This window comes from Neolamprologus brichardi, chromosome 19 (assembly GCF_056152115.1).
Source record: "Neolamprologus brichardi isolate AB-2024 chromosome 19, ASM5615211v1, whole genome shotgun sequence".
Classification (NCBI taxonomy): Eukaryota; Metazoa; Chordata; class Actinopteri; order Cichliformes; family Cichlidae; genus Neolamprologus; species Neolamprologus brichardi.
The window spans coordinates 10,035,511-10,059,828 of NC_142122.1; the positions used below are offsets into that span (position 1 = coordinate 10,035,511).

General features: G+C 39.8%; 1 protein-coding gene across 1 annotated transcript; it reads right to left on the reverse strand.

Moving 5' to 3' along the window:
* Positions 1 to 11: 11 nt before the first annotated feature.
* On the reverse strand, positions 12 to 24,072 carry grm1b (glutamate receptor, metabotropic 1b). Its single transcript, XM_006798697.3, has 9 exons — positions 23,878 to 24,072; positions 21,103 to 21,926; positions 18,813 to 19,062; positions 11,872 to 12,107; positions 6,965 to 7,211; positions 5,782 to 5,950; positions 5,049 to 5,175; positions 2,614 to 3,541; positions 12 to 2,143 (listed from the first exon to the last, which is right to left on the reverse strand). The coding sequence occupies exons 2-9, from the start codon at positions 21,815 to 21,817 to the stop codon at positions 1,285 to 1,287; spliced, it is 3,531 nt and encodes a 1,176-aa protein (XP_006798760.2). The 5' UTR covers positions 21,818 to 21,926; positions 23,878 to 24,072; the 3' UTR covers positions 12 to 1,284.
* Between the last annotated feature and the right edge of the window lie 246 nt (positions 24,073 to 24,318).

Sequence of the window (24,318 nt, forward strand, 5' to 3'; positions counted from 1 at the left end):
TACTTCCTAAGGTGTCCCTGTTTTGAAATTCTTCCTTCAAACCAGAGCAATAAAAAGCTGACCTTTGATTTATAAATCACTAGCAGCCACGCCAAGAGCACAGAGCCACCTAATGTTTCAACTTGAAAAACATGAAAGACAAAAGCCTAAAAAATATTTAATGTACTCAAATCAAACAAGTGCCCTTCAAAATTGTCGTCTACAGCAACTACCACTTTAAAACTGTAGATTTATTTTACACTGAACTTCATATAGCTTATATCGATGTATAACTAATCCATATAGTATCACTTTATTACACTATACAATTTTGATAGGAAGTTAAAGTCTAAATATTTAGGAAATGGATTGTTGTACACAACCAGTCACACACAATATAAGCATACACAGCTACTCTCTTCTTTAATACTAACAATTCATATAGAATACCAAAATAAGATACACAATTCATACATTCACAATACAATAATATAGAGTTCTGAAAGCGGATGTCTATTTATAAAACATACAAGTTTAAAACTGGTTCAAATTGCCTCTCAAGACCATATAAATAAGATAAATGTACAAAAGAAAAACAAACGTGGCACTTGAACTTGTCCTCTGCTACATTCAAGGAACAGTGCAATTGTTTGGCAGTACTGTATCCATCAGAGATTCACAATATAATATCTTTTTTCACAATACAGTTGGCATTTATTAACATTTTACCCTGCACTTCAAGCTTAAGTAGATAGTTTTGTAGTTCTGGGGGTGTAACTCTTCTTAGCTGTGAAGCTGGATGCCACTTTTATGTCCGTATACTAGACACAAAGTTACTATGAGCAGCTAGAAACATACACGAGAGTGACATTGACCTACTTTTCTATTTCTCGCCAAGAAAGTCAATGAGGGAGTTTTTAAAAAAAACAATTCTTGCTTTAAACCTCTACATTTGCCCGAAAAGGACATGATACGCAATGTGTCACACAAAACAAATTTCCTTATTATTAAAGTGAATAATTTTCTATTAGCTATGCTCATTAAGTTACCTTTAAAGTCCAAAAACTAATCAGATTGATACCTAATCTACATTTATCAAACAATATTTCATAAATATATATATACAGTTATTTTTCTCTCTAAAAGCTTATATTAGAAATATACAGTATGTCTCACCCTTATCATGTAAAAGCTATTAGGAGTGAAAAATGACTTGACAGACCACAGGATCACTTTTTCCTTATGTAAAATCATATACAACACATAAAAACGTATAGTACAAGCGTTAACATTTAGGGCGTGCCCTCACAGAGTTGAGGAGCTTTGCTTGTAGTCTCTGAAGATGACGGAGGCGTATGTGACATTGGGAGGTGTGCACAAAATCGACTCGGACACTGGCGAGTTGGGAAAGGGGCTCACTACAGCACCGGTGCAATCACGGAAAGGTGAGGGGGGCATCAGAGCCAGAGAGTCCTCTGTTGCTAATTTGACCTCAACAAAGTCCTCCTCGTCATGAATCTGGGAGTTGTTGTACATGTAGCCGTGGAGAAGGCCAAACTGCTCATTCTCCATTTCCTCCTCTTCTTCCTCCTCTAAAGGGAAGACAGGTTCCTCGTCAAATGGGTCGAGCTGCACAGGAAGGACAGGCTCCTGCTGGATGAGGTGAGCCTGATGGTACACTGGCATCCCACCACTGACAGCCTCAGGCATGCTTATCATATCACGGATCTCAGGTATGTCACTGTTGAACTTGCTCACCACCCCCTCCTCTTGCAGGTGGTCCATCATGACATGTTTGGGGGGGATAATGCTATTTTGCTGCAAAGGCTCGGGGGAATAGAGCTCCACTTTCTCGTGCACATCTTTTTTCAGCCCACTGGCAGGCATTTGCCCGTGGGCCACCATAGGGGGAGTGTCAGGGGAGTTATAATGGACAGGGTCACTCTCGTCCTCCTCAGCCACATTGTACAAAGTCTTAGTGCTGAGGTCTGAGAATTCCAGGCCCGTGTTATGGTAGGTATTAGTTAAGGGTTTGATGACAGCCATCTGATTGGAACCTGCTTCCTGTCTCTTCACATGCACTGACAGTCTGTGCCACATGTGATCCCCTTTTGGAGGATGTCTTGCACCTGGTTCAGACCATGACACAGACTTTCCATTAGAACTATGAACAAAATAAAGATGGCTGTTACTTCATAGGAACCCAGAAAAGTGGAGACAGAAAGAGCATTTCTGCTTCATGTAAAAAACTAATGTCATTATTTTGATTTGATTTGATTTTTTTTTAAATATTGTCAGTATTACAGGGTATCTACAGGTTTTGAATATAACATCTCAAAAGAAACACCTTAAATGCTATTGAAGCCCTGGAGAAACCCTGCATTCTGTATTAGGGATCTAATTTGCCATCCCTTAGCACACAGAGATGCTTGTTTTAATTTTAATAACAGATCAAGGGCTGAACTGGCTGTGTGAATTGGGTACTGACCTATATCCGTCACAGTTTACAACAGGTGTCCCTAGGAAAGTGAATACAGTAAGACATCACGTTCCCTTTGAGAGGGAATTACAATAAAACCAGCATCCCTGAGGTGCCTCAGGAGCAGGACTCACAGACTCAATTAATGAACCTACCTGCCATTTCCAGTGTTCTTTTTCCTCTTGAACATGTTCAACAGGCTGTTGCTCCGGCAAGCAATTTTACCGTCGCCAACATGCATGCGCACCGCATCGGACGTGGTGAATGCGCTGCGCACGTTCCTCTCAGGTTTGGCGATAATGATGTACATCTTTGGAGTGAACATGCACCCCAAAGCTACAGTCACGCTGAGGCTCACAGAGAAGGACGTAGTGATGATTTTGTAGTTGCTGCCAAAGTAGATTGGCACAAACGCCAGCCAGATTATACATGTGGTGTACATGGTGAAGGCAATATATTTGGCCTCATTGAAATTTGCAGGGACGTTGCGGGTCTTAAAGGCGTAATAGGTACAGCTCATGATCAGCAGGCCGTTGTAGCCCAGTGGAGCTACAACACCAAGGTTACTGGTGTTGCAGATCAGGAAGACTTCTCTGATGCTGGGGTAAGATTTGACGGGTTCAGGAGGCTCCATGATGATGAGGGTAATTTCCAGTGTGAGCTGGACACTTATCAGGATGAAGGCGATGACCACCTGAGCCCAAGCGCTCATGAACCTCGGCTTCCTCGTGCAAATCTTCTTCTTGCTGCCCGCCAGGATGCGAGCGATGCGATTGGTTTTGGTTACCAGGGCTGAGTAGCACATGGCAGCTGAGAGTCCGACGAGGAGTCTCTGGAGGTAGCAAGAGGCCACGGTGGGTCGGGCGATGAGAGTGAAAGGGCACAGATAGCCCAGAAAGATCCCTGCAAGGATGATGTAACAGAGCTCCCGGCTGGAGGATTTGACCACTGGTGTGTCGCGGTATAAGACAAAGATGAAGGTAACAAATGATGTTACCAGGATGCCCAGACAGGAGAAGACCACCTGGATAATGGACTCTGGATTTCTCCACTCCAGATAGCGTAGAGTGATCGGCTCACAGCCTGTAAAGGGGAAAAACACAGGTTATAAAAACACAGCCACAGTATACTAAAAGCTGGCCAACTCTATACATTTTTTATCCCTTTAGCACCAGCTCTGGGGATATATTCATGATTATTTAGAGAAACGTAGTTAAATAAAGGGTCATTTTCAATGAAAAGTCTAATATATTAACGTTGTACTGTATGGACACATTAGAAATTAATAAAATCCATCTTTGCCTGAGAAAATACAGTAAGTCTCAAAGTAGGTTTTTAGTTCAACTATAAATAAGCCTCTTTCTACTCAGCCATGGCAAGGCTGGGCTGCAGCCAGCAGAGGAGGGGTGCTGGTGTAGCAGGACAAAATAACGAACTGCTTTTTCATGGATCCAAATCAGCTCGCCTCTCTGCCTCATGCTGAGAACACACTCTGAATCTCTAATTCATGTTGTGTTATTTATTTATTGTACAATGCCAAGAGGTAGGGTTAGAAAAGTGCACAAGAATATTTTTATATCCTTCTTTGTGCTACGCATTATGCTGTTTTCATGTGTATCCAAACATCCGTGGCTGTAAAAATAAAAAATGAAACAGCATGGAGGGAAGGATGATCCTATTAAGGAAGTGTCTTTGAAAGCCACAGAAGACCTTTGAAAGTGGGCCAGAAGAGTGGTAAGTGAACTAGGGCTGCTGTCGGATAAAATGGTGAAGATGATGAATGGCTCTCAGGTGTCATGGGAAAGCAATGAAAATAGGACAGAACAGGTTTGTGAAATAGCGCTGCAAAAATCTTAGCGGGACAGGCTGTACAGGGTGCAGGTAAGAGGAGGAGAAGTAAAAGCTTGGAGGAACTTAACTTTAAAAAAAAAACTGCCTCAGATAAGCCAGAAGAAACTCTTCTTATCTCTGCAAGCATCAGTCATGCAGCAGAAACATACCCTGTGGCCACTGAAGCAACCTAAATTCATCTAAATTTAAATGACAAAACTGCAGAGCAGCAAAATTTGCTGTGTGGATCAGATGAATCACTTTGTCTAGGATCTTTTTTTATATACTCACTGGAGCATTGGTGATTTCAAGAAGCTGGTAGACATTATCTAAAATGCATTTATTTACTTTTTAATTGAGAGACCAGAAGATAGTGTTTTTTTGTTTGGGTTTTTTTTTTTTTGTTTAAGCTTCAAATTGTGTTTACTAAGATTCCTTTGTGAAATAGGCTATAAAATCACCCCTTTGTTCACTGATTTACTAATATAGTGTGTATAATTTTTGTGAGGACTGCTACACACGTCATAGTATATTAGGACCCTTTGAAACCCTTTCAGTTTATATTCTAATTAAACATCCAAGTATAACATGTAAAAAACTGACCTTTAGAGGTGTTGGTAGGTTGATTAAATTTCCTTTTCCCTTTTTCCTATTTAACTAATCTCTAGAAAAATCCAGTAGGGTCCTGTGCCAGGCCCTGCACAGTATTTAAAGCAGCTAAAGATTTACACAAGCGGATAAGTGAAGAGTGCAAGCAAACCTTCCAGTTCTTTGTCAGGCCACCAGCCCAGGTCACAGGCCTTGCACGTGAACTCATCCTGGACGTACTCATTGTCTTTGCAGGCAGTGCAGATCCAGCAGCAGCTCACCTCTCCCTTCCTTATCACCTGGTTCATAAAACATGCAAGGTAATCAAAAGTAAAAATACTCTTCTAAAAGTAACTATATTGATCATGGATGTATTTTGATGTCCAAGGAAGGCCGGATCTACATAAATATTTAAATATTTGTTTTCAACACAGTAAAAACAAAGATAGAAAGGTTCAGCATAGGGAAAAAGACATGAGAAAAAACACCAAACATAAACACAACCTCAGATTAACAACACCACATGATATGTCACACAGTGTCATCATTTATTTGATGAAAACTAAGCAAAAATGCAGAAGCACTGTGTAAACCCGATGGTTTAATAGCGTGGAGAGCCGTGTTTATGAAGCAATAACTTGAAGTTATCATTCTTTGCATGGCTTTATCATTCTCTCACATCATTGTGGCAGAAGTTTGACCCACTTTTCTTTACAATGTTACTTCAATTCATTCAGGTACAATGTTGCCAAGCTAACTATTCATGTGCGAGATGAACAATGTGGGGCCTACTGTGTTTTGTAAAAACTTTACACAAATACCTCATACAAGTGTGACGTAGAGACTGAACAACAAAGATGTAACAGGGATGTTTGATCACAAGATGTACAAGATCCGAGCTTAACCTTGATTTCTCCTTTGGAGCAGGGCTCACTGCAGACAGAGCGGACCATCTCACTGCGGTTCATCTGGATCATGTCATCATCGATACTCAGCATGCCCTCGTGCCAGGAGCCGATGTTGATGTAATCATAAACACTGGTCTCCACATGCTGAAAGTTCATGATCTCATACCTGATTGTGGAAAGAAAGAAATTGCTCAGAGGAAGATCTTTCACCATTGCTGATAGATGTTATGTTTACTGGTATTTCTTAGGTGGCTCATACACACTCAGCATAAAAGAAGTCACTGACCCTTTTACTACATATAATTTGGAGAATATTTAACTTTATCTCAACGGCTTAACCATAAACTTTGTGATTTAATGACATGAACGGACTTACATGAGAATACTGTATGTGGCTTACTTACTGGAAGTTGTGTGCTGTTATGATCATGATTGTGCTTTAGATCAGCCAATAATCACCAACCACTTTTCTAGAGATGCCTATTCAACTGCTCACAAAAACATATATCTAATCAGCCGCATCACATGGAAGCAACTCAGTGCATTTAGTCGTGTAGAGAACCTGGTGGGGTTTTTTTTACAAAGTGATTTAAGTGACTTTGAACCTAGTGTGGCTTGTGGTGCCGGATGAGCTGGTCTGAGTATTTCAGAAACTGCTGATCTACTGGGATTTTCCCACACAACCATGTCTAGGGTTTACAGAGACTGGTCCAAAAAGAGAAATACCCAGTGAGTAAAAAGTCCAACAGTCCACTATACCAGCTTTGGGATGTGTTGGAATGGGAGATTCACATCGTAGAAGTACAGAAAATCTGCAGCAACTGTGTGATAATATTGTGTCAACGTGGACCAAAATCTGGTCCAACCCACTAGCAAGGTGTACCTTGGTTAATGGTGTGTCTTGCTGGTGGGTAAAATATCCGGGGAGCGTAGTGCCTCAATTTACATTTATCAGCAATTTTAAAAACATTACATTTATTCCGGTTTTAATCACCTTTTCACTTGTTCTCTGTTACTGAATAGTGAATATATCAGATTTTTTCCCTTTAAGCACTGGTGGTTCACTGCCCTCCGCTGGGTGAAATTGAAGGTGAGTTAATGCTGTCTTAATTAAACTACTTTTTCTAAAAATGTCTAAAAAAATTCCTTTCACCTAAAACAATAAGAAAAGTGGGTTTACCTTCCAGGAGAATCGCCGTTCTCATCGAACCATATGTCCTCCCCGGACACGCCTGTGAAGGATGTCTTCAGAAGGAATTCCAGTAAGTAGCTTCCATCAACAGGCTTCATGGCATCACAGAGCCCCACGTGGCCGGGACAAAGGTGAGAGTGCATATCGTGCAGCCCGTGGGCCATCGCATTGATGGCATTGATGACGAAGCCCATCTTGCTGTCTTGCACGTAGTTGTCCTCCAGACTTTCATAACCTGCCCACACATGAGAGAACAGTAAGGATTCATCTTCAAGACAAACATACAGGGAAAGACTTACACGAGGTGCTTTATTGCTGCAAGCAGAAGCATCTTATGTGGTTAAAGTTTACATTTCTACATTTCAGGTATACCTAATATCTTGTCTAGCATGATGTAACATATTACAAAGGAGTGATAGGGTGCTCACGGATTCATTCTTATAACTGCTCTCTAAATTCAGCCAGCAAGCCACATGTATCTTTGCCTCTGTGGGATACTGCTTTAAAAGTACTGGAAGCCTTGGAAGATGGTTTCAAATAATCCTTGTTACCATGGCAAGACTGTTCATTTCTGCAGTCATGAGTCAGGATTCAATTAGAGTTGGCCTAAAACTATAGAAACCACTGAGAATCAGTCTCTTCAAGCAGAAAAACAAACCAACACTTATTTGAATCTTTTCTGTTCTTATTGGGGGTTTTTTCTCAGACGAACGAGATGAATGAATGAGACAAAAAAATATTTGGAAGCAAACACTGTGTGATGTTCAGACACACCCTATCAGTTCAGTGTAATGCAAGCTAGAAGCAGAGTAGCAGTTTATCAGTTGCATTGTATTAAAGTATAACAAGCTACACCATGCATTCACTGTGTTTTGGTAAAACTGGGAGCCAGGCACAGACCCGTCATAGAGCTAGAACGCTGGCAGGTGAGGTAAAAGAAACACTGATTGTCTTGTTGCATCTGTGAAACCTACGGTCCTGTCACTCACTACTATGCTACTTAGTCATGTACCACGAACCTAAACACTGATGCACACAAAGCACCCCCTGCCATAGGAGCTGCTTCCTCCACACCTGCTTAAGTAACTGTACTCGAAATTTTACACCTTCTAATTGTGGGCAATACAAAAAAGTTTTTGCCATTCAGGCAACATCCCTTCTGAAATATTCACACATTCATTTGAAGCTTACACCTGCTGTAGTTTTGTCATGTTTGAGCCTTGTTTTCTGTCTTGAATTCCTAACTAATAAATTCAAGTTTTGAGTTTATTTTTTGGTCCTCTTGTTATTCCCGTGTGTTTGTATATTTTAAAGCAACATGGTCCTCCCTGAGACTGGTTCTGTTGAATATTTCTTTCTGTTAAAAGGGAGCTTTTCCTTCCCACTGTTGCCAAGTGTTTGTTCATTGGGGGTTATTTTTGTGATGGCATTTTCTCTTACTGAACTACATTTCCTTCATAGGTGTACACAAAACCAGCATAACCACACAATGGGAATATCATTTGCGATGCAGACAGCAAAGAACATCTATATTATATCCTGTGATTGCTCCTGAGCATTCGTGGAAATGCAGCTGTTAGGAAATGCAGGTAATGCGCCCGTTGAAAACAAAGTCCGAACTTTGTATCCATGTAAGTCTGACACGAGGGTCGGATGATACCAATAGGCTGACACATTGCTGGATAATTTCTACCTGAGAAAAATGCCAATAAGGAACAAACAAATAAAAAAGCAGAGGCAGAAATCTCTCACATGTCATTCTTTGAGGCTCAATATTCAGACTGAATTTCTTATATGCAGAGACAATTAGTGCTGCAACTGAGGACTAAGGAAAACAATGCCCTAAATCATCACAGAAAACAGCAAAAGAAAGCAACATGTTTAGAGTCTGTGCTAATCACAGATAGCATCAATGGTACAAACAGTTCACCAGAACATTTTGGTCTGTACAGCCAAGCAAAGGTCTAAAGATTACTTCAAGCATTTACACCGACCATCAATGTCATACTGTCCAGCTGCCCAAAACATTCCTCGGTCGCCATCTTTTCCAGGACAAAGCCATATATATATATATATATATATATATATATATATACATCCACAGGAAGTTGTGGTGTTAACAGGTCTTATCTCCTAACTCAGCAGCGAGGGCAGTAATGAGCAACGGAGGAATGCAGGGTGACACTGAGGACAGCAAGAGATGCTGAAGCACTACCATCAAAACCTGCTGCACGCAAAACTTTAAAACTACATCCAGAACCTAAGAAAAGTTGCCACTCCTATAATATAACATTTTTTCAAAAATGACCAATGAGTAATTTAGAAGTCTGAAATCAAGGTTTGCTTTTGGATATATGAAAGTCGAACCTTATTTTAAGCACTGCAGAATTCTTTGTTTTGAAGTGCCATTAATCTGTCATTAGGATTTCAAGCTTGAAAAGCTTTAATCTTCACATCTATATTTCATAATTGAAGCTGAGATTGTGATCATTAGACAATAGAAATGTGCAGTAGAGAAAAAAAGATGTATTTATTTATTTTATCTATTAGGAATAATGTATTAACAGATACCTAAAAGCAAGCCTCTGTAATCTGCAACTATGTAGGAATTTGACACTTTTGGGCTAATCTTGAAAGTTTTTCGCCCATTTCCTTGAGTTTAAATTTATACTAATGCAAACATATACTAAAATTGTAAATGGAAAAGAATCCCACTATAATCACACAATGCTGAATATCTGCCACCAGATACCTTTTTATGACACTTTAAGGTGGAAAATTACAGCATGTCTCCTCGGATGGATTGGATTGGATTGACAATGCGATTCATGTCATCCACTACTATTAATAGTAGCAGTAGTAGCATTACTGTTACACTGTTGGTTAAAAGTATGTCATTGTTCAATCCCTATGGGTCTTTTACAGATTCAGAAGTAATAGGTCAGGTCAAGTCAGCTAATGTTAGTACTTCTACTAGTTATAGGTTATAAGTCAGGCTCATCCGGCTGTGAGCATCTCTTACTGGCTTGCAGAACATTTAACCTAAAAATCAGGTATGTCAGAGTTTTTGGAAACAACTTATTATTCTTAAGGAGCAGGAATGCAGATGATTGGTGTTTGCCCTGATTTTAGCATTTTATACATTCATTTGTTGCATGTTTTCTCAGCCATACTGTCAGTCTATGCAGTCGGTGAGACAGAATTTATTCTGTCTTGTCCCGCGACATTTATAACAGCGTGGTGGCTTTTGCGAGTGTCATCCATTGCTGACGTGTTTGTTGCCACTTGTGTTAAATCACGTAATGATCGCTAAAAAGGACTGCTGGGAAACTCACTGCCTCTGCAAACAAACACATCAACAGTAAATTTAGTTGGGTAGCAGCTGGGTGAGCGTCCGATGGGATCTGCTGGTGATGACCTAGTTTAACAGCTCCTTCGCTTTGACGCTCGCCGCACTCCTCTGAGCTGTGTGAGCTTCAGTCATGATGCAATGATGTCATGATGTGAGCATGCAAGCAGAGGACCTACTGCTGCACGTCGGGATTAGTCGGGTGCATGACAAGTGAACCTTCTCTGTGTATTTCATGGATTAAACTGTGCAGAGAAAAGAAGAAAATGGATCCCAGCGTATGCATTACCTGCATGTTAACTGCTATTTCTGTGGCTACATGCAATTAAGCGAGTTCCCATCTCACTCAAATGTTATTGGGCTGTTTTATGCGACTGTCTTAAGGCTAGAAAAGGTGGGAAAGCACAAAGTGTGAGCAAACAAGACCCAATTGTTGAGCTTTCAGTGCACAGGAAGAAAAACATCCCAATAGCTTCATATATTAGAGGTCAACTGAGATTAATTGGAAATGTAATAGAAAGAAAAAAGATTATCAGCAATGCATTTACATTTTCCCAGCATGTGATAAAACCTTAATATCAGTCAACCTCTATGTATATTTCCAAAGTGAGGAGCATTATGGTTCCATTAAAAAGTATTCACTCACCATCTTGGAGTTCTACACCAAAATAAATAAATAGATACACATATAAATAAAAATAAAATAAAACAAACAACAACAACAAAAAACAGATGTTTGCAGGACAGGACAAATCACTATATCTCCACCTATGCCTATGTGAATAACTGCTATTAAATAATGATGCTTCATAAAAATGAATAAAAGCAGAAATATGTGTCATATATCAAAGAAATCCTTGAAAATAATGTGCAAAGGAAAAAAAGATGCAATGGCAAAAACAAATTCCCAAAAGTATCTTTATAGCTTAAAGTCAAAAAACGTTTTTTTGATTTTTGCTGCATGCAACATTTTATATTTACGTTTATCAACATGTTCAAATAGGCTCATTTTAATATAACTGATTTTAAATTTGGGGAGCTTGAGAAACATCTTCATCCCCATAAAACGTAACGCTTAAGATTGAAAACGTAAATATATAGAGGCTTTTATTTTAAAAAGAAAAACATATGAGTGGTGTATAAAACAGTTATGTCTTGGAAACATGCTTGTTGAGCATTGTTTCGAGAAATTAACAAATAATGCATTAGCTCTGTTATACGTGAAAGGATTTCGTTTACCTAGATCATCATCCTCTGTAAAGCCAAGTGTCACAGAAATGAACAATATAAAAAAAATATGTGTTACTGGATTGACTTAGAGAGAATTTTACCCTCTGGCAGTCTAATTCATATTTAAATAGCGTGTTCCAGTTTGTGGGGCCCTTTTGGCATCATCCTTTGGGCATTGAACGCATCAGAACAGTTGAAAAAGACAAGCAGATGTGCAGGCTGGCGTAAAAATGGAAACCAGGAATAAAAAAAGCCCTAAACAAAGCAAAGAAACAGCAGGAAAACATCATAATTGCTTGACGAGTTGTTTAGCTACCTGAGCAGTTTCGTGCATAATTCAAGTTCTCTTGCGGGTGTCCGGGAAGGCGGCACTGAAACCGGTACTGCCAGAACTCTGGAAACCATGGGTTGCGGGTGTTGGTGCTGAGCTTGAGCCTCAGGAAGTAGTCGTCGAATGAGGAGACCTCTTCGGAGTGCAGCTTCACGGTGATGCCTCCCACAGCCTCCTGTTCGTACCCCTCCACCACCTCGACTCGGTCTGCCCATCCATCACTGCAGAGAGAAGGAGGACACTGTAATCATTTCTACTTAAACTAGACACCCACTTGCTGCATTGTATGTCTAAACAATATGTCAGAGCTTAAAGCATTGCAAAATCTTTCCTCCTGACCTTTCAAAACCCATAATATTATAAATAAGTAATAAATTATATCTCTTTTGTGGGAAAGAGAAGAGAAGGAGAAGGATTTAATTAGAGACAGTTAAATTGATGTAGTTTCCAAAGCTCTGTTATCAAAGGAATACCTTTTGCGACCAACAAAATATCAATACACAACCTAAAACCTGCCAAGCATTCAAACCTAACCCTAAAGGCTATCTCCAGCTCCTGCATTTTTATAATTTAATAACAAGTCACACAATATTAGTCAGCATCTGGCAAGACAAAAATAACAAACTGTTTTATGCTGCCGAGCTCCAAAAGTCAGCGCACACTAAATCCTGAAGAAAAACAACATCTCCCTTTTGTTTTCCTGACTTTGTTTCCCTTTCAGCCTCCCCGCTGAGGGGCGTGGAGTGCTCGCTGTACTTGCTGAAAGAAGAAGAAGGGAAAAAAAGCCTCAGTCCACAGACACAATCACAAGTCTGGTGAGAATTCGCATATTAGTACTGCGGCTCTGCAATCTGCCCCGGAGAGAAACAAACTCCCACCCAACACGCAGACTCTAGAGCCCTAAGTGTCAAAGCTGGTCATAACTCGTATTTATAGCTTTATACTCAACACTTGAAAGTCAGTTCAGCATCTGATCCTGTTGCAAAAGGTCATGCAGACAAAAGAGACTTTTGGATGCTCCAGATTTAAATTAGATTAAATCAAAACCCCATTTCTCATTCATTTCAGTTGCAAATATGTTTTATAGCAGCATTATGCAGTGTAGGATCAAGTCCTTGATATATTCATGTGGCATTGTACGTCTCAGCGGGTGAAATGAAAGCTGAGAAAAGGGAATATGAGAGACTTTAAACTGAATATTCCAGTGATGATTTGACAGAAAAACAGCTTCTTAAAATGCAGCGACACACTGAATGGAAAACAAAACATTACAGATCAGTGACGACCTGAAGAAAAACTTCAACCCTTCAGTCCTTCTAGCCACAAAGAAAGGGAATCTGGTGGCACATTAGCTGCACAGAGCATTTTACTGTCATGGTTTGGGTCCACTTGCTTGTAAATCAATCCAGCTATTTTAAGAGATTACCTTTATCCTATGATGAAACATGTTTATCCTGATGATGAAAGCAACCTCATGTGATGATGGCACTGAAGATGGTCCACCTAAAAGACCACAGGTGAATACATCTCTTGACGCTCTGCGGTTGAATACAGACCAAGCCGGGGAGTGGGCGATATATTCATCTACATGCTGCAGACAGCTTACTCCCATACACAGAGAAACAGCTGCAAGGTCAAGATCACCTTCTCTGATTTCTCAAGTGCATTTAACCCAATTCTTCTTCTACTGAGAGGATGATTTGTGAACTAGTCTTGGAGGAATCATCTGCTTCTACATGTGAATAAGATCAGAGAGGTGGTGATCAAAAAACGATGACCCGTGTCTAACTTGTGATAGGATTTTGATGTGGTGGAGAAGAGCAAGTAACTGGGTGTCCACATCTACAGCGGGCTCAATAGGAAGACCAATACAGGCTGTGAACAAAGAGGTGATGAACAGGCATTTCCTGAGGAAGCTGAGACATGTGCAGCGAAATGCTGGAGATCTGTGACGAAGGCAGTTTGCTTTGCTGCGGTCTGCTGGGGGAGCAGCATCGGAGCTGGGTCTGGGATTGGCTGCAAACTGGACACTTTTGAAGCTGTGCTGGGGAGAAAGTCACTAACAAACAGTTACTCATCATGGAGAATCATTTTCAGCCTCTGGATTCATTACTGGACAGGCAGAGAAGCACCTTCTGATTCAGCTCTGCTGCACAAGGTCAGATACAGGAGCTCTTTCTCACAATACAACAAATATAACTGGAAATATGGAACAAATAACATATTTATGGTTCTCATTCATTTAGCTATTGGGTCAAAGCTTGGGTCACTGGATAGTTTGATAATAATAATGTGCTATCAACACATTTAAATCCAGCTGAGCACCTGTGGGAGATTTTGGACTATCATGAAAACAGTAAATGAGGAAAGACAGAACTCCAGCAGGCTTACAGATTTTGAGATTCACTGCTAAAGTGTTCCAAAGCTGTTCTAGTTTTGTCCAACACCTTATTAAGAAATGTATTTTGGTGTCTTATCATTATTATTATTATTAGTAGTAGTAGTAGTAGTATTACCTGCCTTTACATATGTTTGGTACTAACTCAAATTTGCAAAATTCCAATATTCTTGCAAGTTATAAAAACAAAATAAAAAGATAAATATCTGCAACACTGTTACACCATGCCACCACCCTGAGCTACAAGGCAGGATGGATCCATGCTGGCAAAGTTGTCTCAATTTTCTGTTGTTGATGAGAATCGTAGCCTCAGTTTCCTGCTCTTAGCCCAGCTAGTGTGGTTTTCTGCTGCTGTAATCCATCTCCTTCAAGTAGATACATATTCTGCATTCAGAGATGCTCTTCTGAAGACTTCATCTGGCACCACAAACCAATCACTAAATCCCGTTTCCCCCATTCTGATGTTTAATTTGAACTTCAGCAGGTCGTCTTAACCATGTCAACATGGCTAAATCCATTTGGCTACTGCTATGTGATTGGCTAATTAGATATTTGCATTAATGAGCAGTTGGAGAGGAGGCTGGTGAGTGTAGCATACTGATATTAGCGGTAATTTGCTTGGGATGTTGCTGGGATCGCATTTTCTGCTCATCAGCTTTGGAGAGTAACACCATGTGGAGGTGTGGTCCCTGGCTCAGCTGCAGGGGAGGAGTGGAGCAGTGAGCTCAAGGGGGCGGTGCTGGGAGGCAGGTGAGGCGACAGGTAATGGCGTTTGACTGATGACAGGCTCTGTTTCTTTTATAGTGAAGGAAGAGATGAGCGGGAGAGACTGAGATCTGGACTGAGACTGTTTTCTTGTTGGTGCAACTGTTAATAAAAGTGAAACTAGTGAGCACAACAATTGCGTGTGTTGTGTGCCTGTACACATGGCCTTAAAAGATGAAACAATAAGAAGAGGGCTTTAACATTTAAACAGACATTTAAATCTGGTCCAAAACAATTAAATACCCTTCAAAACAGAATATTTAAAAATATTGTATATATTACACAAACCCATCCACAGGACAAAAATAGCACTTTTCAGACTTCTACAACCCACATTTTGTTTAAGAAGCAAAAGCCAGCAGCATCTTTGGCTTGGCTGGTGCTTCAAAAATAAATTGACAATGGTTGTCCGGCGTGACAGTGTCAACAGTACCTGGCCATCTGCTTCTCAGCATCACACTACCCCCAGTCCAACACTCTGGGTGCCAAAAACCTACAGCTCTGACGTCAACACACGCACATACTGTACAGACTTCTAACACAAGTCTGAGCTCACACGTCTGTGAATCATTTAATTTGGGGCACAGTGGCGTTATTAGAAAAACTATGAATGTAGAGCCAAACTGTTTTTTTTTAATGAAATTATTTATTTGATCACTAGTCAAACATTGCAATCTAAATCATAAAACTGATATTTTCTATGAATTCCAACACAATGGAGGCTTCACTGGAGAGTTGATCAAATGAGTTGTTTGTTGTTTGTGATGTGTGGGTTTCTGCAGTGTGAGAACAGCCATCTCTTTCATCCTCCACACAGCAGAAGATGGATGGCTGATGACCAGCACCTCAGGCTTTTCGATTTGCCCACTGCACAGGCCTGCGTGTGTTCACTTACTGCATTGCTCTAAAAAACATTTTCCTTTTTCAGTAGTCTCCTTGACCCAGAAAACACACACGTGTGCACGCACAGACACACACACTGCTCTACCAAACTCACGCCCTCCTTATCTTCAGTGTAGACTTTCACAGCAGTGCAAATTTAAGTAGAAGGGGTGAGAGCGAGTTTAGGCTTTAATGTGTCCTATTTTCTTTAACTTTATGCACCTATTCCATCATTTGGGTCGCATGTAAATCGGGTTGACTCCTTTGAATCTAAACATTAATAAACCACTCTTGGCAAATCAGCCGTAGCTGGCTTTTAGCGTTGGTTCTACAACATCTGCTAACTGGACTTAGGGTGAACTGAGGCTCCACAAAAAGGGAATGCCTGGTATATGTGCTCATATAAGCTTTGATATTCACTACTCCACTTTCCCCAGCTTATGCTGGAGGTGCTGTCCCATATTAGCCCATCCCTCCTGTGATCTGACAGGGAGTGTGAATGCATTATTCATTACCGAGCCACACTCAAAGCATCTTCTTGCTTTCAGGGGAACTCTGCTACCGTTAGGAAAGGAAGAATATTTTGCTTCATATGAACTTTTTGTATATAATCCATTCTGAGTACAACTGAGTGTCACAACATGGAATTCAGCATTCATATTTCAGTCAGCAGAGTGTCATTTTTCTATGTTTAGCATTTAGTAGAAGACGAAGGGCTCCTGAAAGGATCTTCTAGTAAGATGCCTAACATCTTTTCTCTAAAAGGTAAAACATTAACACTAAATTTAATCTTTAAACGTGTTGTGGAAGAATAGTTGTTAAATATTTGGAAACTGCTAATCCTTATCTTGACTGACAGCGTGTGAATGCTGCAGAAGAGCTACTAAATGATCCCAAGTGCCAAAAAAAAGCAGAGCTGGAGCAAGATGGCATTTACAGCAGTACAAATTTCCCAATTTGTACACACTGCACAGGTGTTATTTTTTAGATGGAAATCGCCCGTTTAAATTGCATTAGGGTTTGGAGTTGTGCATAATTTATGACATAACCACTATGAGTGAAAGATGGGTGCCATTTGTTGTACCATATTTCATTCATATAAATTTTATAGTGAGTTATGGGCACTCCTTGATAACCAAGGTAACTAGGCAGCACTGATGGTAGCTGATAGCTCCCTAGACCTGTCCTCCAAATATGGTCATGGGTCACGTCGGCTTCAAAAGCAAGTCCACAAACTGATGGCTGAAACATACTGGCATCTTTTGTAAAGGTCCATGTGTGCAGATATACCTTGGTTTGATAATATTTGCTCAATAATGTGGCACAAGCACCTCAGGTTATTGAAAAATGTCAAGTTTTGAGATAAAACACAGCTAGTTTCAATATGCCTGTTGGGAGGATAAATTAAAAACCCATTTCTAGAAATGTTGGGACGCTGTGCAAAATGTAATTAACAGAATCCAATGATCTACAGAGCTCATAAATCCATATTTTGCTCACGTCGAACATGGATCATTAAACAAACTGAGGCATTGTCAGATGTTGGGATGGGGGCAACAAAACACTGAAAAAGTAAGAGGTAATTAAAAAAACAGCTGAAGGTGCATTTGGCAACTAATTGGGTTAATTGGCATCAGATCAGTAATAAAATAAGGTATTAAAAAAGAGCATCTCAGAGAGGTGGCATTTCCTAATATCAAAGATTAGCAGAGAACCACCTGTGTGCAACAAAACTGGGTCTACAAATTGGAGAACAGTTTAAGAGTAATGTTCCTCAACATAGAATTATGAAGACTTTGAATATTTCCACATTTACAGTACATAATATCATCAAATGATTCAGAGAATCTAGAGAAATTGCTGTGTTCTTCTTCTGGACTAAAGAGGAATGAGACCATCTGGATTATGATCAGTGCTCAGTTTGGGGCCTGTGTCTCTCAGAATCAGAATGCTTTATTAATCCTTGAGGAAATTATGTGATTACGAAACTAAATTAAATAACACAATATATTTGTGTGTGTGCATGAGCAATTACTGATTTGACAAAAGCCTTATAACTTTTGAAACTATGATTGGCAAAAGTGTCACATATATAAAGATTTCAAATAATATGTCAAATTTGACCTTTGACCTCCTCTTTACAGTCAGTAGATATATCTGAAGGTCAAGGCATTACTATAATAGTTATATAGAGCTATTTATGACTGTTTCTTACTGCTTACTGTTTATATTGGCAACATATCAATAGTGATGTATAGGGAGTCGATATATCACGCTATTTTGTATATTACAGTAGCAGGTTATAACCAATTAAATATTTAACAATTTGAATACATGCACAATGTTTCTGAATAAGTAAACTGCAGCACAAATGTCTTAAAGTATATTTAAAAACAAACAAACAAGGAAAACAAAATAAATATATACAAAATATAGTAGTAGTCCCTTAAATGTAAATACTGCCCAGAGCATGAGCTGCCTTGGGGGAGGTTTGCTTTCTCTGAGTGCATCTTGTCTGAGATATGTTGCAGCCATCAAATTCAAAGTGACATAATTTTTTTTTCTTTAAATGCCACATTTTTGTCATTTTAAACAGTTAATATTTTCTACACTCAATTCTGGATTAAATATGAATATGAGTTTTTGGGATTGGAATCAGCATTATTAACACAAAGGCCATTACTCTATCTGACATACAAATATGCCTCTTATTTATTTAAACTGATATACTGACTGATTTTTGTGGATATATAAAAATACAGCTACTTTTGAAATGCATCAGCAAGAAAGATTTTCTTCTTGTCATTGTTGTTCTTTTATTCCAAAGAGCACCGTGACTGACAAACCTAAAAGCCCTGTGGGAAAACATTCTCCAACAAACCTGCCAATTAGGAGGAACTCTCCGGCTACTCCGAGCCGTCTCATAGCCATGAGAAGCCCTCGGACTGTCATGCCTTCACAGAAGCAGACAACAACTCTGGCTTTAGGCAGACGCTCACGCAGCTTTCTCAGCAGCCTGTCGAAGTGCTTCTCCCCAGCATTGCTGTAAATCTTGTCAGAATGGGCGATGCAAAGGCCTTCCTGCGAGGCAAGCTCTTTGAATACTTCCATCCCACTCTCCCCATAGTTACCTGAGAAAGATAAAAGGAGCTGTCAGTTTGGCTCATTCACAAGAAAATGTAAAGGGTTCTCATTCATAAGTTCATTCTGTCATGTTTTATTCTATAAGATGTTCTTTAAAGGAAACAATCCAGAGGGAAAATTATCGAAAAACTCTTCTTTTAACATTTAAATAGTTCACTGTGTCCCCAGACCTCTTGCTGTGGAATCAAGAGCAGTGCAACTAGAGCAAATGGGCCAAACGTGACCTCAAGAGTAGCATCAGAGGACGAGCACTCACATAAGTCTTGTCATTTTTAGGTTGTCCGTCCAGATGTTCGCAGTCATTCAGCTGCAGCATCACTCATAAATCCAATAAACAGGCTGTAATCTAGCTTCCTCTGTAACATCTAACACCTACTGCTCATATTTAATTCATTACAGAATGACAAACAGGTATTCATTTCTGTAAACAAGGAAGGCTTGCCAGGTTTTTGTTTGGATTTAGCAGATGGTTTTAAACTTGTTTTCATATTCCATCAGTTAAAACTGATTTGCAACAGCTGCCGTAACCGTGTCTCGGGTATAAAAACTGTGGGAGGAAACGTAATTAGGATCTGATTATAAAAACATGTCTGGAAAAAATTTGTTTGGGATGACTGTTGTGTTTTGAGCAAGTGTTGTACAAAAATGATAGTTTATGCCTCAAATGATCTTTAAGGCATGAAAACAAATGGTATAATTACCATAAAGAGACCTCACTTCTCCTCTGAAATTGCCCACCACTTGAACGAATATGGATTAGTCACACAAAACAGGCTTTAATCATGTCTGCAGCCACCTGCTGTTGGAACAGCAGTACATAAGCCATACTTAAACTGAGCACAGCCACTTCATTAGTTACACCTTGGTAGTATTCCACTGAACCCCCTTTTTCCTTTCAGAACTGCTTTTAGTTTTCGTGACAGTGTCATGAAATAGCTGCAGATTTGTGGACCACATCCCAAAGACACACTACTGGTTTGAGATCTGGTGACTATGGAGGCCATCTGAGTACAGTAAAATCACTGTGATGTTCAAAAAACCACTGATGATCTGAGCTTTGTGGCATTGCCCTGCTGGAGGACCATGTCATGGTGTTTAAATGATGCACAGTGGGTGCTAAGGGGGGCAATGTCTCCATACCATAGATACCACACCATACTACCAGCCTGGACTGTTAATACAAGGCAGGATGGATCCATGATTTTGTGGTGTTTAGCCAAATTCTGAGCCTACCATCTGAACGTAGTAGCACATGTCAATACTTATCAGAACAGGCAACATTTTTCCAATCTTCTATAACCCAATTTTGGAAAGTCTAGGGGAACTACAGCCATCCCTGTTCAAAGGCAACACAAATAGCACCTAGTGTGACCTTCCGCTGCAGCCCATCTGCTTTAAGGTTTAGGGATGCTCTTCTGCATTCCTTGGTTGTAATGAGTGGTTATTTCACCTTTAAATCAGCTTTCTTACCCATTCTGATAGTTATTTTGAGCTCTTGCATGTCATCATGATCATCTCTGAATTGACATTTGTGTTAAGGAGTAGTTGAATAGGTGTGCCTAATGAAATGAGTTTCTTATAAAATACGTTAGGTCAACAGAAACAACAGACACTATTAATATAGAACCGCATTTTTGCAAATGAAGGTCAGTTTACCTGTCAAATTGAATCGTACTCAGCTAGTCAGTAAAAACATTTTTGGAGAGTTTTCAAGCTTGCAAAACCTGCCAAAATGATGTCAAATGATTTAATCTAGAACTTCTGTAGGTCTAGGTGAATCTAGATTTCATGAAACTGCACTCGAAACTGTGTATTAGAAGGTCTGTATCACACACTGGAGATGTTGGGTTTCAACAGTGTGTGTTTTCAAACACAGGGAGCCATGAAGGGGCTTTTTTAAAAAGCTAATGAGTGGCATTAAAGGTAATGTAGGAGTCTAATAAGCTAGGTTCTTATTAGACTACTGTACTGTTTGAGTTTGGAGCGCTGTGTTGTGAGCCCCCAGCTGATAAAGAAAAGTGTCTTACCCTCTGTGTGAACGGCTGACACATAGGTCCAGTTGTATCGTTTGACAATGTCCACCAGGGCTCTGGCTTGAAGAGTATCTGAGGGTACAACCCTGAGGAAGTACTTGAACAGTGTCTTGTCACTGAGGTCAATACTAGTTGCAGAATAAGCGATCTGCGGGATGTTGAATAGCTGCAGAAGGTTTTGCACCTGAATGGCAACAGAACTGGAGCCCGGCCCAATGACTCCAACGATGGGCTTCTTGGTCGGTGGTGGCTGACTGGAAGGCGCCCCTTCGATGCACCACCTGGAGCCGTCGCTCTCATCCCGGATGGAGATGAGAGAGTCACGTATGAATTCGATGCTCTGCTCCAGAGCCACCGAGGAATGCCAGCAGGAGTCTCTGATCTCACATCCAAGGGTAATGTTGGGTAACAGATTTGGGTCCGAGTTAATCCGATCCAAAGTGTGGAACATGGCCTCCACCCTTTGGATGCCGTACTGCTCGCGGACCTCTCCACATTTCCTCTCCGCCACCTTCTCAGCTGATGGTTGGTGGTGAACAGAGAAAAGGGCTCCAATTATAATATCCCCGTCCATCCTCGCCACCAGGCGAGAGGCAGAACTTGGCACCACCGACCTCTCATACTTTCCTCTGGACAAACCGAATGCCTCGAACAGTAAAAAAGGTAAATATAAAATGCTTACGACAGTCAGGTAAATCATATTCGACATCGTGCCAGAGGTGCTGAATGTAGAATCATGTCCACTTGGCCATAATACAGGGCCATCAATCCTCTACGAGCAAATTAAACTCATCTGCTTCTTCTTCAGTGCTTCCACCCTGCAAATGAGACATGGAGCATTAATTCTTGCTTTATTACATTGACAAATCTAAATAATTCAACACATGTATTTCAGAAATCTGAAGGAGAAAAAATACTTGCAGATCAATCATCTTTCATCCAATCACACCATAGCTAAAAATGTTAAAAATATACAGGAGATCCAACCAGGCAAATACTTTTTGGGAGGGAATGAGTACATATCTAAAGACACAGAGCTATTTGAAAACTGAGAATGCTCAAATTCTAGCACCACGGACAGCTGCCACTGTCCTAGTTGAGGATCTCAACTGATTCTACATTTATACCTTTGACTGCTTGTTGAGCTTCTACCTCGGGTTCATTCCTCATCTCCGATGCCATTTCAAAGTGGAGACATTGTGCCAAAAATAAGAGCGTAGCTCAGGATATTACGCTATAACAATATTGTCTGTATTCTCCCCATTACTAGTCTCTTCTCTATTAATTAAAAGTGTTTGAAATCTAACTTGACTTTTCTCCAAATGTATTTTACGGGGTTAATAAACATGTATAATCTAAAAATTGCATGACCACATTTGTAGTAGTATGCATAAATACATTTTCATAGTAAACATTTTTTAATGAAATTTGATCCAATTTTTAAATGATGTAACTTTATCATTTAATACCCTGCAATCGACAATAAATATATGTACAACATTGCATATTCCCATCATTAATTGAGAACTGAGAAGATAAAGGCTGCATAATTATGCTGCCCTATTTAACCTTATGTCTAAATCATCCTTAACTGGCCTGTTTAAGAAGTTACAATCCTGTAATTCAGCTATTTTTATGTGTATTCAATCATTGATAAAGACCTCTGTGGGATCATTTGGGTGATGAAATATCCTTTTCACACTTACTGCTCTCTTACTTCATATTAAAAGTGTCAAGTTAGTGTCAGTTTCAGGACAAAATACTTGCTTAATGCTCTCAACAGCTTTAAAATCCATCATGATTATCAAAAAATGAAATAATGAGTGCTATATTTTGAACTTATTAACATTTAAAGCCCATTCGTTCTACGTTTTCTTCTGAATAGTTGGTTGGATTTTCTGACATTTAGTGGGTTTAGATGCAAAAATAGAAGTGAATGAACATTTAAAACTATCACAACCTGCATGTTATTGTGTGTGCACTCCATTACTGCTTTTTACAGTAACAAGTAAGGGCAGTTTTATGTTTAAGTCAGTCATTACTCATGCCACGGACAACAAGCTAGTTACAAAAGGGGTTTTAATATGTTTAACAACTGTATGATCTAAATTACAAGAAAATATCAGTTCACACCATGTTGTGTTTCACTATATCAGTGAACCAATTGAAAACATGGAACATGGAACTGCTGATGAAAGAGTCATGTCTGGATCTCGTACAAAATACGGTATATTATTTTCTTTAAGTCATGTGAGTAGAGGGCCAGTGAAGGGGGGTATTCAGTCAATTCAGGGAATCAACTTCAAGTATTAAAAATTAATTAATATCTATTAATATCCATCATGAATAAAGCTATGCAACGGTAATGAAAAAAGTATTCTGATTTAATATTTTTTTGAGGTAACTGAATGGAGATCAATGTGGACATGGTAATTATTAAAAATAAATAAATAATCTTTGATACATGTGGTTGTTTTCTACAGGTGAGCGAAGTTAAGTGAGTAAAAGAAGCCTTTGGAAAAATAAGTATCGGACTATTTTGACGAAAAAAATCAAAATAAAAAATCACTATGGCTTGATCCAGAAATGAGCCATCTCAAACAGCACACATAATGACTCTGCCTAAATACTCTTTATTATCGTTTAGCAGCTGTCTCCAGGTCCTCAGCTGCAGCTATAAAACGGTGTCATTCACAGGTCATAGCATGCAACATCATCAGCTGCATGCACATGCATGTTTAACAGTCTTACAGACACGATTTCACCTACCTGAACCAGGTAAGGACATAACCGGGACATAGTGGGTCCGTGTCTCCTCTGAAGCGGCCGGTCTGGACTCTTCTGCCTCCGAAACACGGTGGGACTCTTCCTCCCTCCCTTTCTCCCTCTCTCTCTCTGCACTGGTGATAAGATGCTCCCTTCTTCTCCTCTTGCTCACTGCATTTTTAAATCGGGTCAAACTCACTGCAGTGTCCCTGATTTAAAACCAGAGTTCATGCACGTCACGAGGGTCAGTGATGCGTCGATTGATAACATTTTGGAAGAGATCGGGGTAAGATTGAGGCTCCTGAGAAGCATATTTTAAAATAAATAAATAAGTCGGGGATAGGTGACGATTTGACAAGCTTCCATTAAAACCCCCTGTACCAAATCAGCGCAACGTAAGAGACTGTTTATAGACAGTCGCTTACTTTATGTAAACTTCAAAGA

What these genes read in the sequence shown, in the direction of transcription:
- grm1b (XM_006798697.3), bottom strand. Translation starts at nt 21,817, where the DNA reads ATGTCGAATATGATTTACCTGACTGTCGTAAGCATTTTATATTTACCT. An exon ending in GTCAGCCGTTCACACAGAGG is followed by an intron (nt 19,063 to 21,102) that starts GTAAGACACTTT and finishes TATCTTTCTCAG; the next exon opens with GTAACTATGGGGAGAGTGGG. An exon ending in GCTCCAAAGGAGAAATCAAG is followed by an intron (nt 5,176 to 5,781) that starts GTTAAGCTCGGA and finishes TTTATGAACCAG; the next exon opens with GTGATAAGGAAGGGAGAGGT.